At 41.7% G+C, this 19,190-nt stretch overlaps 1 protein-coding gene across 8 annotated transcripts in view; it reads right to left on the reverse strand.

The window, feature by feature from the left end:
• The window catches only part of KALRN (kalirin RhoGEF kinase), a 472,211-nt gene that overhangs the window by 204,329 nt on the left and 248,692 nt on the right, over nucleotides 1-19,190 (reverse strand). For all 8 annotated transcript variants that reach the window (XM_040069425.2, XM_058421255.1, XM_058421256.1 and 5 more), the window contains exon 10: nucleotides 13,278-13,400. In XM_040069425.2, coding sequence (XP_039925359.1) covers nucleotides 13,278-13,400 — 123 coding nt within the window. The remainder of the gene's footprint in view (nucleotides 1-13,277; nucleotides 13,401-19,190) is intronic.

Here is a 19,190-nt window from a genome sequence, read left to right on the forward strand (position 1 = left end):
TGAAACTGATGATTATTGGTTAGGTTTTATTCTAGTATTTTATCCTTGGTAATATACATGAAAATAGCTTTGCCCCTTCACTTTGTGAACATCCTTGTACAGGAACAGGAATGTGAAAGTGAGCAGCAGCAAGGAAAGGACAACAAAGACAACAAAACAGCACTTCTGGTGCCAAACATGAATCCAAACTCATACTGCCAGGTGTTATGCAGCACAGTGCATAACTAAAACAGAATTATCACTGCCCAATTTCATAACTGAGTGACTTGCAGAGTGTACAACCGAGAGCTGCTCAAGTGACTGCACGGTAACTGAGCCTTTGAAATTCAGCACAAATGAAGAAAACATTTTCTTTTGTGAAAATGACAAGGGAGCACAAGAAGGCAAACTGTCAGGAGTGAAATGCAGCTCCTTTTGAAAGCTTCTTAAATGATTAATATCAAAAAACCCAGGTGGTTCGCAGCAAAGCTCCACAACTTCTTTATGATAGCGGCAAAAGGGAAGGCAGGTGGAGAAATAAACATGGAGCAGCTCCAAGGTGAGCAGCAATCCAGGAGGGCATGGTATTGTTTTCTGTCCCAAAAGCTCAGATCACATCTTTGCTGAACCCTACAGACCTGAGTGCAATCATGACAGCTTTATCAAGCCCAATTGGTCTATGGAATTGAAATAACTCCAGGCATTCTGGGTTTAATATCATGCTCACGGTCTGGAGATTTCAAAGACACAGCAACAACAGTATTAAAAGGCTTTGGACTGTCAGCAGCACTGGGGAAAGCCAGCACCAAGTACAACTGGCATCATGGTTGCCTTGAAAACAAAAGCAGATATAAACTTGTGAGAATGTGAATTCTGTGCCTATATTTCTATAAAACCTACTTTAAATAAGACAGCAAAGCATTTCCTCTCCATTTCCCCCACAATCACTCCCCTGACTCAGCTATGCTCTTATTTCCATTAATGTGAAGATAGGTTATAACACCTTTCCTGAAGCCCATCTGGAGTGGCATGGGACTGTTCATAGAATGAGATAATGTTTAACCAAAGAAAATCAGGCAAAACTTTGACTCACATTTTACTGATCTTTCCACTTATTAAGAATTCTTCACAGCTGAATATTGAGACCACCAGTCCAGAGCGCAACACAGTGCTGCATATACATCACATGACAATCATTCTCTCATTCTGGTAATAAATGACAAAATACAGCAAAGGCTGCTGCAAAAAGGTAAGTGTACCACTCATGCACCACAGGACCTTCAGATTTGCAGTGAACTCTTTTTTTTTTTGCCATAAGTGAAAGGCCACCTCTGACAAGCAAACTGACGAAGATATGCCACATCCTTTTAGCATGGTCAGTGCACTGCTGCTACCTGAGGAAGGATGCAGAGATTTAATTAAATTTTTGCTGCTGCTCCTTTGAAATGCAGGTTTCCTCCCTGACATGTTGCATTGCATCAGCTCTCTTGCACCAGCCCAGGTGAGAGTAATGCAGGAGATGCTCTCAGGGAGAGCATCACATCTTGTGGTGCCATGTCCCAGCATGGTCTATATTCCCTCGAGATTCAGAGGGAAGCAGGGAGCCCCTTGGTGTTCTTCTGGGTCCCTCCAATTTGCCCTGTTAAATTTAACTTGTAGCAAAGAATCACTTATAAATGGTTCACTTAAAAAAAAATCTCTTTCCTTCCAGGACAAACCTTACACTTCAGTACACTGACTGCCAGAAACAAACACATAATTAGAATAAAACCCCAACACTTCTGTTCACAATTTGGCTATCTCCATTTGGCAAAAGGAGGTTTCTCAACATACTCTGTGAACAGGAATGGTAACACACCACCTTTCTGCCACTCAGATAGCAGCCATCCTCGTCTCTCTGCTCTCTGGACATCAGATTATTGCATGGAGAATGACCCTCTGCTATCTACAATAATAAAACAGTCTCCCCCAGCTTCAATTAAAATTGAAGTAATTTTTTACTTCACCTCCTTGTTCTAGCTGAGCATCTTTAGGAACAAGTCAGCAGGACAGTCCTTTTGGATTCAGAATCTCTTCGCTGTCAATATGAATTCATCTCTCTGTCATGGTTTACATGCTGGAATTTGTTTCAAATGAGTAGAAACCATTCTCCTAATCTTATCAGGTTTATAAACCAAATTTTCACCACTGTTACTTCCCTGACATGTGAACTGTCCGTGTCTCTTCCCCATCAAATTAGTTCTTCAGAGGTGCCACCAAAGCAGGATGGACTAAAGGCTTTTGTCTTCCCTAAAACTTCAAAAGATTAAAATTTCCTGTTAACACCTAGGAAGATGCATTGCATACTTGTATTGAGGAAAAATGGAACTAAGTTTCACTACCCTGGAAGCAACAGACCATTTTATTTATTTTATACCAGACTTATTCCTATACTTCAGAAAAGTTCCAGACAGGAACTAACATTTTTCATGTTGGCCAGAAGGCAGTCATACATGGGTGCATTTTAAAAATGTGCTCAACTGTGTGAATGAAATTCAATTCAGCTTCTCCATAAGCAAAACAAAGATTTAGAAAGATATCATGGTTTTATTTCTGGCTCTTATTAGGGGGCCACACATGATCTGAGATAAAAATAACTTAATAATGACTTATAGTGAGAGATCTGGTACAGAGGCGTTCCCACCAGAAATTTTCATGCTATAAAATGTACTGATTTTTTGGCAAGCATTAGATCTCCACGAATATTGCAGGCATATGAGATATTGCCTCTGTAGTCAACATCTACCGTATTTTTTACTATTAAAAAATCCTGACAGCTTTCTAGTGTATTCATTTAGTGTTGCTGAGTCCTTCCTTCTCCCTATCCAATTCCCTTCAAAAATCCCGAATCATCCCCCAAAGGATAAGACTGGCCACGACATGAGACAAAAGCAAAGATGAGAGAATTTCTCTTTGGGTTGTCTTTTGATCTCTCTCTGCCTGCTGTCCTTGTGCCAAACCCCACCCTGGAGGCATGTCCAGCAGGTCCAAACAGCAAGTACCATTCCTCCCAGCATTCTCATCCCAAAATAATCTCCTTTTTTCACATCCTGATGTTAGCACACAAATCAGATTCTGCTCTGTGCTCTGAAATATATATATTTTTTTTTCTGCCCCACATTTACATGCAACTTTAAAAAAAAAAAACTAAATTTGCAACGGTTAAATGACCTACTGACCCAATTCCCCATCCCAAGGGGGAGTACACTCGGGAGAGATGACTGGTGTTTCAGCGTGGCTGCACAGCGCTGGCCGTGCTGTGGGGCTGCTTCTCTCCTGCCTGGTTTTCAGTGCATGACGGTGCAGGGGAGCCTGAGCAGTGCCCATCACTCAGCGTGCACTGAGGGGCTGTGCTGTGGCAAGGATAAAACTGTGAATCCTTTGGGAAGGGGCCTGGAACTGGGAGGAGCAGCTCTCCACCCCGAGTCAGAAAAGGTTATTTTTTCCCAAAGGACAAACGGTGCGAATGCATTCCTGACTGGGTAGTATTTATCTGAGCCACTTTTTTTTGGTGGGAACAAATGCCTACCTCTGATTTAAGAGGTTTCAATTAGGTCTGTTCTAAAACAAACCCAAGAAGATAACAGAAAATAAGACTGAGATGGTACCAGACCCTTTCCCACCGTGAAGCACTGCAGGTTTCCAGTCCTTCCTGCACTCAACTTTGATATGTGGGCATTGACAAATTCAGGCTCTGGTTGTCAATATAAATCCTGGCTGCTGGTAAAATAACCAGGATCCAGAAGCAAAACCTCAGTGCTCTCAGCCATCTCTCCTCTCCAAGCAGGAACACCCTTCATTCCATCCAGCAGCACACTCACTTCAGCTGACACATTTAGAACATTTAGAAGGCTGCACATCCCATTCCCTGACATTAACAAGTCACAACCACCCTTTTAGGCTGTGCACTTCTGAACTGAGCCTTGACATTACTCCAGAAGTGGCAACAGCAAAGCTCTGTTTGCTGTAAAGCTGTGGATCTCACCAGTGTCACAAAGGCTGCACAGAAAAAAAACAGCACTAACAAAATCTCATGCATTGGACAAAATACCCTGATAAAAATAAGAGCCACACGTAAATAGGAGCCAGCGCCATTGTTCAGGAGCATGCAGTGGTTTCTATTCTATCAGCTGCATACTAAAACAGGCAGTCATGCTAAACTAACATATGTGCACACACTCACTGACAGTTCGGAGACACTCCTGTCTCGGTTCCTGGTTTCTTGCAAATTCTGCAATTTCTTTCTCTCCAAACAAGCTTCATTTCAAATGCAGAGGCATGAGAATTCTGCCTGCTTTTCTCATGTCAACCTTAGACTTTCTCTCCCTAGCAGAAAGGAGGAGAGGGCTCTGTGTTTCAGCATGCAGTGGTGCTCAGAACCAGACGCTAAACAAAGGTGCCTAAATGCCTCAAACCAGAAGCCATTTCCACAGTGACACAAAACAGTGCTTCCTTAGGACTCAGTTATGCAGAACCAGACCTCGCAGACCACAGTTATGGAGGGCAATATTAATGGCTGGGTTACAAGCACTGAATCAACAAGTGCATTATTTATTTGCACATTAGGATTTTTGTCCCTTTTCACATGCGTAATTCTGAAAGAACTCTGTAAATCCAATGAGGTTTCCCTATCTTTATATAGGGGAAATTGAGATCTGAGCACTATGACAGGAAAATAAATTTTAAAAATAAGTTTACATGCAATAAAAAGATGGTTAAATACTTTCAATTTATATATAATCAGTATAAAACCTCTGCAATAGTCTCAAAATGCAAGTTTAGTTTTTAGACAATTCAAACACCTGATGAAGGACTAAGATAACATCCTTCATCTGGACAATTAGAGGTCCATGATAGGGAAAGAAGAGAGGCACAATCACACAGCCAAGCAGCTTCTCTGCAGTGTAGAGCCACCAAACTGGATTCTCCACTCTTCAGAACAAGTTAATAATAAGCAATTTAACTGAAATTGGAAGTGTGATTTTGTTCTAAATCTTGTGCAGCAGAGTGGTCAATGGAACTCAGTCTATTTCCAGAAAGTTTGCACAGTGATAACAAATACTTAAAATCTGTCCTTGAAAATTGTTTTGCCCTGTTACTGCACACAAATCCCCGATACTGGCTTAATCTACATTAAATTTCCTTTTTACCAGTGTCTGCAAAGCAGCATGTCCGTGATCGGCAACAATGTCATAACCAGTTGTGCCATTTTCCTAAGGCTATCACTGGCTGGCCTGGGGCAGCTCCTTCTACTGCACTGGAACAGAATCACAAAGTGAAAATGCTGATGGGATTCCCAGTGTCACCCCGTTATCAATAGCTACAGGAAACTGAAGAGTACCAGTCCACCCTCATTACAAAGGAGACTTGGACATTGCTGCAATTAATCTTCTGGAATCGATAAGGCACAGTTTGATAACCCACTGACCTGCCAATAAGAAGAGCACAAAGAAAAATGACCAGAAAGTTTTAAAAGCCTTTAGATGATGATGGTTTTCATCAACACAGACAGGTCAGACAGAACAGCAGTGCTTTTTTTAAGTGGGTCTATTTCACAGAAATTATCAGAGGTAATACCTTTTGTTTCAGCTCTAGGCTTATTCAGTTGATACAACAGTACCATATTGAATATATTTTTAGTACTTGGTTTGTATAGCATGTCAGTACTATAATTTTTCAGTGTTCTCTTTAAGAAGTTTTGGGCCTTGAAGAAAAATTCCAGAATTTATCTTTTTTAGGAAACATTTTCTGTATTCTGATTCAAAAAGAAATTAGTTCAAAATCTCAAAATTCACCATGCAATATAAATTCTGTTTTCCATAACCTCCAGAAGTAAAAAAATATATTTCTTAAATTGCTTCATTGTCTCCCTTTCTGCCATGGGGACAGCATTAAGCATATACAGGGAATTAAAGGAACGTATTTTAAAGACACAAAAATAAACCCACCCAAATAAACCAGTGATAGGAAGCTAGCTCCTGGCAATTGTAAAAAAAGGCACTGTGTTGCCAAGACTTGAGATTTTATAGGGAGCATTTAGATAGTGAATCACGCTGCAGGAGGTTTAACGAAAAGATCCAGCTGTCAAGCGATTTTGGCAGAGAAGAAATAGGGAAGAAAATCACCTTGAGCTGGAGGAGAAATACACTGTAATGCAAACCCAAAAACATGGCATAATAGATACAGCCCTTCACACAACTGCCAGGAAGATTTCTGTGCCATTATAGAACCTGTCTAAAAATAGATTCCCCCCTAGAAACAGATAAAGGAGTAACACTGGCCAGCAATTCAACTCCATTGCTTCCACAAGATTTGCCAGGCTGCTTTGCTGCTACCAGAGCCTCCATGGGACTGATATCCACAACGTGCTCTGGAGAGTCCTTCACACCTCCTCAGGGAAAACACCTCTCACGTACCCTGCTTCTGACTTAGGTCTGGCAGTCAAGTCTCCAGAGCATCACACTCGACCCAGGCAAGCTGCCCAGCCCTTCCCAGCCTTTCTGGCTCCTGGCCCAGGCTGGGCAGAACCATTTCAGTATCTCCGCTCTTGCAACGCAGATAGGTCCCGGGTCACCCAGGGGCTTCTAGACTTCATGCACAGAGTTTTACCACAGTTCCCATGATAAACCATCAGGCCCCTAGGTTTGCTGTTAGAAGATTTTGGATCCAGCAGTCCCTAGATAACCTTCACAGACAGCCCATGCATTGGCAGTTCCACTGATCTCTGCTGTCTGTGACTGCCAGATGCAGCCTGATGCCAGCCAGGAGGAGGAACCAAAAGTTCTGGAGCTCCTGCACCACGGTACAAAGGCCCGTGTAATCTCCTGCCAGTGGGCACTTTTTCCTCTTTGTGCAGAAGTGAATACATTTACACAAATGAGGTGAACAGGAAAATGTAGATTATAGCTTCAGAACTTGCTAATGGCCATGTAAAGGATGATGAAAATAAGAGTAGGCCTGATTTTTTGTTGCCTGTCCCATGCTTTTTGTTATTTTAAAAAAGATTTGGCCTTATTTTGAAAGTACAGTTATTATTGCCAACTTTGAGCATATTTCTTACCAGGTTTAATTTTCTGGGTTTTTTCCCTGTTTTGGCTTAATATTTCAACCTGCATAGATTTTAGTCACTCAACCCAAAACGAGAAACTCAGTATGCTCAGCAAGCTATTCCTTTCAACAACCAGACAGAGCACAAAATTGTAAAAAGTAAAACAAAATGATAATTTAAAAACCCACCCTAGGACAATGCTTCCTAAGAGCTCATTATCAACACAGACTCTTAATTTATTCCTAGTCATTTTACATCAGTACTGAACTTCATGCCAAACTTTAGAACAACAACATCCAACAGAGCTGGAATTTTTATCCTGAAGGCCAAACAAGTAGCTGTTTGCAATTCAGCCTTGGCCTGACTATTCCATTACTAAACATAATTTTCAATCAGTTCAAGTAAAACTATGTGGGACTGAGAGATTACAGAATACTATTTTCACCTGCAAAGTTTCTTACTGGATCCTCTGGATATTTCACCTGACAAACAACATAACTGTAGGCTTTTTCAACATATTTGCACCTAAAGTTTTTTTTATCTGCAAGGGCTTTTCAAAAATTCTGAACTGCCAGTATTTTAGGAACAGCACAGTGGAGGAAGGATACTCTAGAATGGAATATTGGAGAACAAATTGCTTCTTAGATGAAGAATATCTCCTGAGCTTTGATTTCTTATAGCTGATACAGGCCTTTGGCTTTCAAGGTCTGCGCTGAAAGCATTCACTTGCAAAAAATACATTTACCTCCCTGAGATGAATAAAAGGAAGAGCTGAATCTTAAAGAAACTGTGCATGTACACAAAGGTTAATTTTGATGGTACAAAGCCAGTGTTCAGGAGTTTAGTTATCATCTTCCAAAGCTGTCTTGGAGGAAGGCAAGTGCAGATACCCAAGAACAGAACACTGAATGGCTCCACAAATGCCAGAGTGCTAAGTCCAGAATTTTTCTCACGTTTCGTCTGGCTCCTCTCCTTGCAATAACTCAAGAATAGTCCACAGCATCGCATTCATGCCTTGGCAAAATGGATCCCATAAAGCTTTCAAAATCAGGAATAGAGGATCCAGCTTTGTACCTACATAAAAACTCTTTTAGACACAAGGCCTGAACCCAGAGCTGAGGCACTGGACAAACCCCAAGAACTCCGACGGCCACACTCAGCCTCCTGTCAGCCTCTAACTGTGTTTGATAAGAAGAGACAACCCCACACATTTTGAGCCAAGGCTGTTCAGAACATGTACTTTGTTGTGCTATTTCACCTTGTAGACACCAGTGCCTTTGGATTACCATGAAAAATACACCATGCAAACACACACACACAGAGGTACAAAATGCAAACCCAGTTGTAGCTGTGAGGGTAACGTGGCCCAAGAGCCTTGAGAACAGCTCCAAAGACCTGAGAGCAGCTTATCCCACAAACACAGACGACGAGAACCACCTTGATTTAAACCGTGGAGCGCCCAGCTTCGCACTTGAAAAAATAAAATATTAGGGGGGTTGTTTTTCTGGGTGACCTCGAACAACGTGGGTTTTGTCTGGGGTGGGAGAAGGCCCTGGGACAGGGAGCGAGCCAGCTTCCACTCGTGTTTCCTTTCTCCGCGGCACTAGGTTCGGTCAGGCCGGGCGGGAAATGCCGGCCGCACCCCTGAGGGCTCCGGGCTCTCCGGCGCACTGCGGGCGCCATCTGCAGGTGGAAACCCGCACCGGGTCCCGGCCGCGGCACGGGTAAACCCGAGCCTCGGGAAATCCCGACTGCACCTCGCAGGGAAAAGCTCCCCAAGGCGGAAAGGCCACAGGAATGCTCACTTCAGACCATCCATCGCTCAGCAGAACGCCAGAGATTATCAGAGCAGCTTCCCAGGACTTCTCCTAATTCTGCAGCAGCACAAAGGCAGCAATGCTCTCTGCGAGCAGAGGAGGATGCTGAGAAGGGCACCTTAACCTCTGACTGCCAGGAATGCCAGAAAGGAGGAGAATGATCTGTGACCCTCTCTTCATACACTGAGAACAGAAGTGCTTCCAAGACGGGCAGCTCTGCTAGACAGTGCTGAAGCGTCGGGAGACTTTTCCAACTGGAAGGCATGATGTTTTCAGGATAAAAGCCCTGAGTAAGGACAAGTCAGAGAGCCAAAAATGAAACTATCTCTTGATTTACAGCCATAACTGGCTGGACTACAGTTATCTGATTGGCAAAAAAATAATTCCAGCCAAGCATCACTGGAGCACTGTAGCTACATCCAGAGCGATATTCCTTTGGTGATGTCTTGATAATGCCTGGCTACAAGATTTCAGCACACGGCAGGCGCTGTGCCGTGCCCAGGTTGGCACTTCCACAGCGCAGCCTGCGAACAGTCCCAGCGCCGGCTGAGACACTGCAGGTATATGCAAGATAACAGCCTCCCTCCCAGGAGCTCTGGCTTTTTAATCCAAATTCAAACATTTGCCATCTGTGCCTTCCATGTAGTATAAATACAGTCAGAAAAATTGCCAGAGCTTTGTCTAAACAGCAGTTATGAGAGAAAGAGACCCCAAATTACATTTCCTGTTGCCCACGACACAGTACTGTAAAATCACTGACATTTTCCGAGCACAGCTGTATGCAGGAACGTGATCTATTTGGGCCATGCTTGATTGAATCATTACATCCAGATTTATCAATCTGCAGTTTCTAATCAGACAGAGAGGGAGAACGTTCCACCTCTCAATCTCGTGCGGTGGCAGGTCAGTCAATCAGAGCATTTCTCAACGCAGCAATGCCAAACACAAGACTCTGGTTTACACACAGGAAGGCAAAACTAGGAATGTTTTGCCCCCAGTTAAAAATGTCAGGAAGACTCCTGAAAATTGCTTCTAGTCTGACCTTTGCAAATGCCCTCCTGAAACAGCAAGAGATAAGAACAAATGTATCAGAGCCAAAATGGATTTTTGAGAATAAATTTATTCTGTATGACAGGCTAAGCGTTTTTATGAGAGAACTGCCAATAGGAAACACTATTGCTTATATTGTCAAACTCAGCAGGTGAGTCAGGACAACAGTTTTTGTGGTTTTTGTTTTTTTTTTTTAAGGAAAACAAACATAACCCTTTTTATTGCCATTAAAGCTAGTAATTAGCATCCTGATGAGGGGAATTGACAAACCCAACAGTTTTTTAGGGTGGTGGCATATCTGCTTTATTACATGGTTATACTGGGAAAAAGTCCTGCCAGTTATCCACCCTAGCCATGGCAATGGTGCTTGCTAGCTTGAGAGAAATAGCAACTATTTAAACTCAGATTCGATTTCCAACCAACTGTAAAAGTGTTGAGTGTCAAGAAGGGAGTTAACAAGAATAAAAATTGGTAATAATGAAAGTATTAACAGAGGGGAGATTTATTACCCAACTGTAAAAATCAACCCCATTAGAAGCTTCTGCAAGAGAATTCCAGGAGTGATAAATTTATGGACTCTCCTCTTACCCTCACTATTACTCTGTCCAAAGCAAAGAGTATTCTTGTATTCTCAAGTCCTTGATCTCAGATGAAGCCTGAGATTCCTCTCACTTCCCCTCACTCCATGCCCCCATGTCCATTTGCCAGCACCACATTCCGGTGTTGCACTGCAGACAGGCCTCATAAATTAGCAATGATAATCTCTTGTGAATGCACTAGAGCCAAGTGCTCCTGTCAAAGCTCTTGGGAAGGAACCAGGTTCACCTTCTGTAAATTATTTGTAATTGGGATGCACCATAAAACTTAACGTTCACAACAGTCCAGGCACAGCAATGAGACCCTCAGTGATTCCATCCATCAGCTGTAAAGGAATCAGATTCAGAGGAACTAAAACCTCATCCATGAGACTTTTTTCTTTCCTCCGAATCCCCCTTTGAAACACCCACCTTCACTTGAACACGTGTGGTCACTCAGTGAACAAGTTCCATTTGCTCTGAGTTTGGCCTTGTGAAGTGAAAGGAAACGTGTCTGAGGTTATCCACAGAGAGCTGTGCTGAAGTGGTGTAGAAGGAGGCCAAACAGGGAGCTTAGGAAAGTCCTCAGCAAAGTAATTACATTCTGACTTACCCTAGTACCTACAGATGCACACTGTGAGGTTCCTCAACCCTGGTGGAGGGAAGGATCTCCAAATTCCATCAGCCCATGGAGCAAGCCTTAATGAGCTGTTGTTTCCATGTGCAGACAGTTACATGGCTTGCCCTCATCTCCATTGTCAGGACCCTGTTATTTTTCTGCCTCTTCTCACCTGTTCTTCATTTGTTTCCCACATCTCTAGTTAATTAATACTCAGAGAGGAGGTAGAAAAAAATGTTAACTGGGATCCAGAAAATGTGAGATGTAATGGAAGTTATAAAGATAATGCATTAGAGGAGGGGGGATTTAGAAAATATTAATGACACAAAGGACATGAAATCACCTCGTTCCAGTTCCCGCATATTACATGATCCCAATTTTCATTTGCTAGCCCAGCACAATATCCAATAACAGCTGACTTGAGCACTCTTTCTGGAAAGGACCCTAGTATTGATTTTAGGATGAAAACTAACACTAACCTGTGCTTTTGGACGAGGCCTTGCAGAACCATGGTTTGCAACCTCCAGCCTAAAATCCATTTTAATAAATCTGTGGAAATTTGAGTTTTTAAAAATTCAAGCCTGTTACCAGAAACATTAAATCCACAGGTGGTTCCATGAAATTTTAGAAACCCACCAATGCAGAGCTGCTGCCTTCAGGCTGTGACATTTGTCAATGTTATGTAAGGATTTCCCATCACAGCTGAATGGTAACACTGAAATTCATTAGCAAGCCAGGCAATGGGATACTCTGTCATGAGCTGAAAATCTAATGAAAAGAAGGATGTTAGTAATTTGAATTTCCAACAACATCGATAGGAAAAGATTTTCAAGGGATTGGTGAATTAGAATAGTATTAGCAGAATTAAATATGTTGAACACAGTTAAGAGGCACGTAGGAGAAGACATGACAACATTCTACAGATATTTCAGGGTTGTTAATTCATCCCATTTCCTGAGATTTATCCCCTTAAGAGAGATAAATCAGACTACAGGGATATAAACAAGGGAATAATAGTAAAAAAAGAGATTGAGAGAAATATAAAATCACTATGCGGGAGAGGAGAAAAAATATCTCGTCAGGAGCTGCCATCAGGTGGTGAAATATTTTCCCTGAGGAAACAGTGAAAGAGGCATGTCCCTGTTACTGGAAATATCTTGAACTAAACTAGGCCAGCACATGGGAAAGGTTTTACAGAAAACCAAAACTAAAATCTAGTAAATTTTTATCTATTGCCATATTGCAACATTAGTGCAATAACCTGCCCTGTGTGCATCAGGAGGACAAAGCATCTGATACATTCTGCTTTACACAGATCAATCAGGAATTTATCCAAAATACCCAAAGGAGAAGTACCTTTACAGATTGTCAGTTACAGGTAGGAGATGTTTTAATTCTACCCCAAAATGATGTAACATGATCTGACAGAGCTGAGACTGGGTAATTTCTGACCATGGATACTTACAGGGGGGAAAAAATGTATTCAATCCATGGAAGAACTTAAAAAGGGTCTTCTTTCTTTTAAATTCTATAAATAAGGATGTATGTTTAAACATGTATACTGACTCCACTTTGTGGAATAGTTGTAAGATTTTAGCTTCTTACCAAATTCCTGGAAAAATCTTGCTTACAGTGTTCTATGAGTAAAATTAATAACAATGACCATTTCTACCTATAATGATTGCCTCTCAGTCCTAAACAAAAAAATCCCTTCCACATAATGCACTGAAGGATGGGAAGGGTACCTGTCCTTACTGCAAACTCTGGTGTTTCTCCTGCTTCTTGACTACTGCTTCCCTTATGCTCAAGGCCCTCCGTCTCCACCGCAGGAGTTAGGATCGATTTTTCCATCCCTCTCACTCATAACCAGTCTCCTCTATGTCCCAACAGAAGCTGCTCCTTTCCCGTAAGCTGCTTGTAATTTCTCATGGGCCTTGAGATCTTTCATTGACCCAGTGTGGTGATTTTCTGATTTTAAGTCCTGCCCTACCCCACTCTGCAGTGTGCATGGTGACTACCAGACCTCGGAGACAGGATCTTGGGCAGCTCCAGGAGAAGCAGCATCACCCAAAACACTGATAGCTTTTTCTGAATATGCAAAAGGAGTGACAAAACTCAAGCCAGCAGGAGTCTCTGGTTCAGACTCTTACCTGTGCTACTTCTTCAAAATCATCGTGTCTTTTCTGCAGCGCACGTGCTCTGTGTAGAGACTTCCCCACTCCTGTGTGTTTGCTCAGAAAGGCTTCCCCATGATTTTCAATCCAGTCCAGTACCTGCCAGAAGAAAAGAACATTCAGTTATCCCTCCTGTCTCAGCAGCACAGAGAAACCCTGTGAGGGTGAGTATGGAACAGCTGCAGGAATGCAAACAGCTCTGTCAAAATCCATTCTAACTGGGGATAAGATTAATGTTCCTGGATGCTACTGCTAAATTAGGTTTATTGAATTTTTTGCTATTCAATTTATTTTGAAGTGTAGCTTAGTTATTGGAGCCTGGCAGATATTAAATATTTACTTTCACATAGATGACTTTTGGGGAAAGGGAATCAGAAATCAGGAACCTTTTACAGGAAGTACCCTCCTCTGATGAGCCTGTGTAAACTGCGGAACAGCAACAGCTGATTTCACATCTCAGTGTGAGAGGTAGTCCAAAAGCATGGTGGACGGATCCATTAAAATCTATTTTATGTGGAGAGAAAGCTTTATTAGAGTTACTGGAATGAAAAGGTTAAGGAACCTTCACTGCAGACCAGAAAATATTGACAATGTGAAACCTCCAATTCTTCCATGCTGTTCTCTTGGGTTCCAAATGCAACTGATCCCTATGGAAAAGTAGGATGACAAATGTGATACCCTGAGAGTTACAAAGGGTTCTCTTTTAAAAGTCTGGTATCTGTATATACAGCACCCATGTGGAGTTTCTTCCCACAGTAACACTGACACTAAAATTCAGATCAAATCTCTTTGGGGTCTACTACATGCTGGAAGAAAACCCCAAACTTGGCAATATAAGGTTGTGAAATTTCAGAATGAGGTTGATACTCTTTCTCCATCTCTCTCCAATACACAGAAGCTAAAGGAATACATGGTACTCGAGCAGCACTGGTTTTTCTGTAACAGGTGGGACTTCTTTATCTCTTCAAGGGCACAATTACATATCCAACAAAATAAGCAGCAAACCCAGATCACTGAGAAAATGAAATAAAACTCAGTACAGCTACAGCAGGCTGATGGTGCCAGCTATTACAGTCATTATATGGCTGGATAACCACAAGATTCTAAATGCTACCTGGAGGGAGAATAGCCCTAACTGTCCCTGTAGAATGATCTGTGTAACTGTTAAAATAACAACAGTGGCAATTCAGACAGGTTTCATCTGAGCAGAGCATTGGGAAGGATGTGTTTGAAGAGAGCCACTTCCAGAGCCCTTTCCACACTCCTTTTTGCTGAGGATCAAACTCCTGCCTACAGGAAATCTACAGCCTATGGCACAACTAAACTGGCAAAACAAATCCTACCCAGGTGAGGTCAGGCAAAAACAAACTTCAGAGTCCACTGGCAAGGAATATTGAGAGTTTGTGTGGGATACTGTAGGAAAATAAGGGAAGAAAGAGATGGAAGAATGGTCTGAGAGGGAAAAGGTAGAAGAAGCAATCAGGCAATAATTTAGCAAAGTTCCGGGATGGTAATTGCTCTTCCTCTAGCCTAATTTGTATGATGGGAATATGGCAAGATGATTGCATTAGTGCAGTTAAGGTCAAATCTTTTAAAAACTTTAAAAAGTTAATTTAATTTTTAAATAATAAAAAAGCAATGGGGCTCTATTTTAAAAGCGAAAACAGACATTTCAAGACATTTTATGTAGCTATCTTTCCTAATCAGGAAATGTGAAAACTAAGAAACATCTCATAACTTTATCCAATTTAAACCAAAATCTCCTTGGGAACCAATTCTTTCCCAGCAAATCCTCATGAATCTGCACCCATTTTACATGAACACAAAATGTCAAAGGAGTAGTAAATCCATTACTTTAAGGAACTATATCTGCTCTTGAAGTTAGTTGAAAAGCTTCTGTATTTTCACATCTTTTAAACTGTAATTCTTTTAGCAGAAATGAATGAAGATGAAATGAGGATGACTTGGGTAAGAATCACAGTATTATTAAAGTTGGAAAGGAACTTGAAGATCATGGACTCCAGCCCGGCAGCTCCAAGACCACCACTAAACCAGGTCCCTAAGATTCTGCATGTCTTTTAAATACCTCCAGGGATGGTGTCTCCACACTTTCCCAGGCAGCCTGAACACTGAGGGTTGCTCAAACATATCAGTCACTGACCCCTGATCGGGCAACAGGAAGAGAGGAGAAGTGTGAGCAGGTGATTAAGATGCAGCGTGTGGTACCAGTGGTGACAGAGCGCCCTGACTTCTGCATTTGACCCGGGTCATGCCAAACAGTTCCACTGCTCCTGAGTGAGGGGACCCACTGAAGAGCCTTGGCCAAGGGAGTCATTAATCTTTGTTACCCTCAGACCCACTGCTGTTGCCACAGTGACTCTTAAAACTAGGTTATTCTGAAAACTGAAAATAAATTATACCATTTTACACTTCAAACAGTTAAGAGTCGGATCTTGATCTCAAAACAGTACAAACCTGGTATAGCTCAAAAGGGTTAGTTTAACTCTTTGGTATCAGAGTTGCAATAAATTCCAGAGCAATTCCACCTAATTTATTCAGCTTTAAATGAGGCCCCATTTCAAATAGGTGCACAAGAATTGCCTAACTTTAAACACATGGATGAAGCCCCTAAAATTGTGTGGTGAAAGGAAGCCAGGCAGTATCAAGCTGCTTTATTGCTTGCTCTTGAGACACTATGGGCTAACTAAATTCTGGTCAGATACCAGGAATTCATGGCACTTCAAAATTCACAAGAATCAACCCTTACCTTCACTTTTTCTGTCTCTGCTATTATGAATATTCAGGAGCTCCAAGGCTCTGCAGGTCTGACACTCCTATTCCAGAAGCTCTGCCTTTGCCAGGCCTGCTTTTTGTAACCAAGAAATGCAGTTAAAAGGTTCATGTTTCAGATCATACTTTACATCCAAAGTTTATTATAAATGTTTTGTTCCACTGCACAGCAACAGAATCCAATCTTTTCTGTCAAAGCCCTTTGAAACTGTACAAGCCTAGTTAGTAATACTTGCTGGATGTACCAGATTTTGCCAATACAAGACAGAAACTCTTGATACTTCATTTTCTTCTAGCAGAACAAAATATATATGCATTTATGAACAACACAGTTCAAAAAAGATGCACTCTCATGTTATCCACAAATCACTCCTTTACTGGGAAGCAAAAGCACCTTTAAGAGATACTTTGCACTGTTGCCAGGGAGACCACTGACTATGAATAGAGGCAGCATATCAACTTCTATCCAACTTCCATCTAGTGGATAATGCTGTTCTGTGCAGGATGGCATGGCCAGACCAACCCCTGGCCTGCTACCAGGCCCTCCAGGAGAACTTGGTGTCAGCAACAGCACCAGGGAAGACAGAATAAACACTGAGAATCAGAAGAAAAACAAAATGAAAAATCCCCCCTAACTCACATCAGCTCAAGGAGATTTAAGAAATATTAATCCTCTGTAATTAATAAAATGCACACACAGTCTGATTTAAGTCAGTTTCTTTTTGTATTCCAAATCATTGCTGAAAATAGATTCCTTTTCCCTATTATCCCTGGTCCTCTCACAGCAGGGTAATGTCAAGTAAAGGTCTAGCTGAGAAAATACACTGAAATACAAAGAAACTTATCCTCTGGCTTTTCCTGCTATTATTAATGGTTTATAATAGAACCCAAAACAAAACTCAGCCATTCTCATCTGTGGTTTCTACCTCCTAATAAAAACCGAGCTCCCTTTTTCACTTCTTTCTTCATTATAAATTTATGTTGGGGGCACAATAAAATATTGCTACAAAACCGGTTAAAGATGGGGATCACACCTCTTGTTTGAACCAGAAAAGCCAACTTTGGTTCCCATGAAATGATTTTTATTTCCAGAGGCATCCATATCTGACTCGAAAACTCAGATCTCGCTCCCACCAAAAGACACAGCAAAGTTTCAACTGCCTTCAGCAAGCATGGATCAGCAAAGACCCCGTGTTTGTCAAGTCAAGAGGCAGGAACCAGATGTGCATGCAGCAGGACCTGAGCCTCTGGACACACATCTCAACACCATGTTCCATGTTCCATGTGGCAGTGAGTGAACACGTGTAGCTCACAGGTTGCTGTGCACAGGTTGCAGCAGGTAACTGCAGTCCCCACGTGCAGGTACAGCTGGGAGGGAACAGGGCCCTTCTCTGTTCACTGCCTTCGGTCAAATTCGTCAAATCATGAAAGAGTTTCAAGAAATAAGTAGAAAGCAACAAGGATTTCATATCAAAAGTAGACTGGAATTGGAGTGATTTGGTTCAATGCCCAGCATGGCAGTTTAGCAAATGACTCAACGTCCCTGCCTCCATTCACTTTTCTAAAATGACATTAATCACATTTACAGTCCAAAAAAGCAAGGCTGACAGAGAAAGTAGAAAGAAAGCTGCCTTCCACTTTAAGTTTTTGCAGCCTCTAGAAATATGTGGTTCCAAATTTGGTTGGGGATTCTAGGAACCTTTTCCACTAAAGGAACATACTGAAACATTATAAATAATAAGCAATGTGATGGCAGCTGTACAAAAGGGAACAGGCAATCCATTGAAAGGCAGGGCTTTAAAATCAGGTGTAAGCTGCTCCAAAACCACTCTGGTACAAATGTCTAATGGCTGAGTGTGTACCCATAAACCCTGAAACACCATAGCTTGATCTGTCCATGCAGCAATGGCTAATTCATCTTCAGAAAACAATATAGCCAGTCTACCAAATTCTTCTGTATTTAATTCAGCTAACACTCTATGTAATGAGAGTCACTTATTTCAAACTGTTTTAAGACAGTGTAGCCCACTATCACCAGACAAGCAACCTGATGTTTCAGAGGGGTTTTTTAGGCATGTTTGTTTGTTTGTTTTAAGGTGGAAGTGAGTGAACAGAGCTACACCCATTAACACAGTCTGAAGACTGGATAAGCAGGATGAATTTTGGTATTTCTTCAATCCTTTTCCAAGAAAGAGCTCTCTCAAAACACTGCAAACAGACAATGTTCCCTAAAGTCAGTTAAAAATTTCTGACCACCATTTCGCCTCTCCTTTTCACCACAACTCCTCTGTGTGGTATGTGTAGACTCAACTGTGCCTGGCTCTCTTCTAAAAGCCAGAGAACTAATGCAGCTGCTATTAAGTAGGAGTTTTTAATCACTCCCTGCTTTTGCTCTCTAATTGTAGCTATTCCAAATACCACGACATAATTAAAGAGGTCTTTTCAAAAGAAAAAACATACAGTCCCATTTACCCTTGGAGGGAAAAAACCTTACAGACCTATCAGTATTCTGCTGCATATTGCAACTAAATTAATGAGGGGAATTAAATGCAGAGCCAATTAAAACATTTTTTTAAAAATTTGCTTTATTTCCTTGTCCACATTCAACCAAAAAAAAGTAGTCTCTATGAAGTCAGATTGTAGGTGTTTTTATGAGCTTCCTGGACATTATGTGAAAGTTTCACCTCTGCACAATTTTTCATCTTTTCAGCAAAAATCTGACCTTTGTAGTTTAAAGCCCCACTAGTTTGTTGAAACAGAACCTCCATGTTCTGTTCTTTGCAGTGGGGGAAGCCTCACAAAGCACAGCTGACACTGCTGAACACATCTGAGTAAACTATACAGCTACTGAGACATGTGGGTCCAGAGAAGCGTCAGGAAAGTCCTAGATATGCAAAAAATACATGGATACAGTCTTATTCACACTTCTCACTGCATCTAGCCCCCACAGATATCCTACAAGCCCATCTGGAAACAGGTCTGTAGGAGTTTATCCAGAGAAGACAGTCCCTGCAGCAGGATCCTGGTTCATCAACAGCTTCTGCAGTGGAAAACACTACAGAATAACAACTCCCCCAGAAACCCCCCTCATGCAAGTCT

This window comes from Hirundo rustica, chromosome 7 (genome assembly GCF_015227805.2).
Source record: "Hirundo rustica isolate bHirRus1 chromosome 7, bHirRus1.pri.v3, whole genome shotgun sequence".
Taxonomy (NCBI): domain Eukaryota; kingdom Metazoa; phylum Chordata; class Aves; order Passeriformes; family Hirundinidae; genus Hirundo; species Hirundo rustica.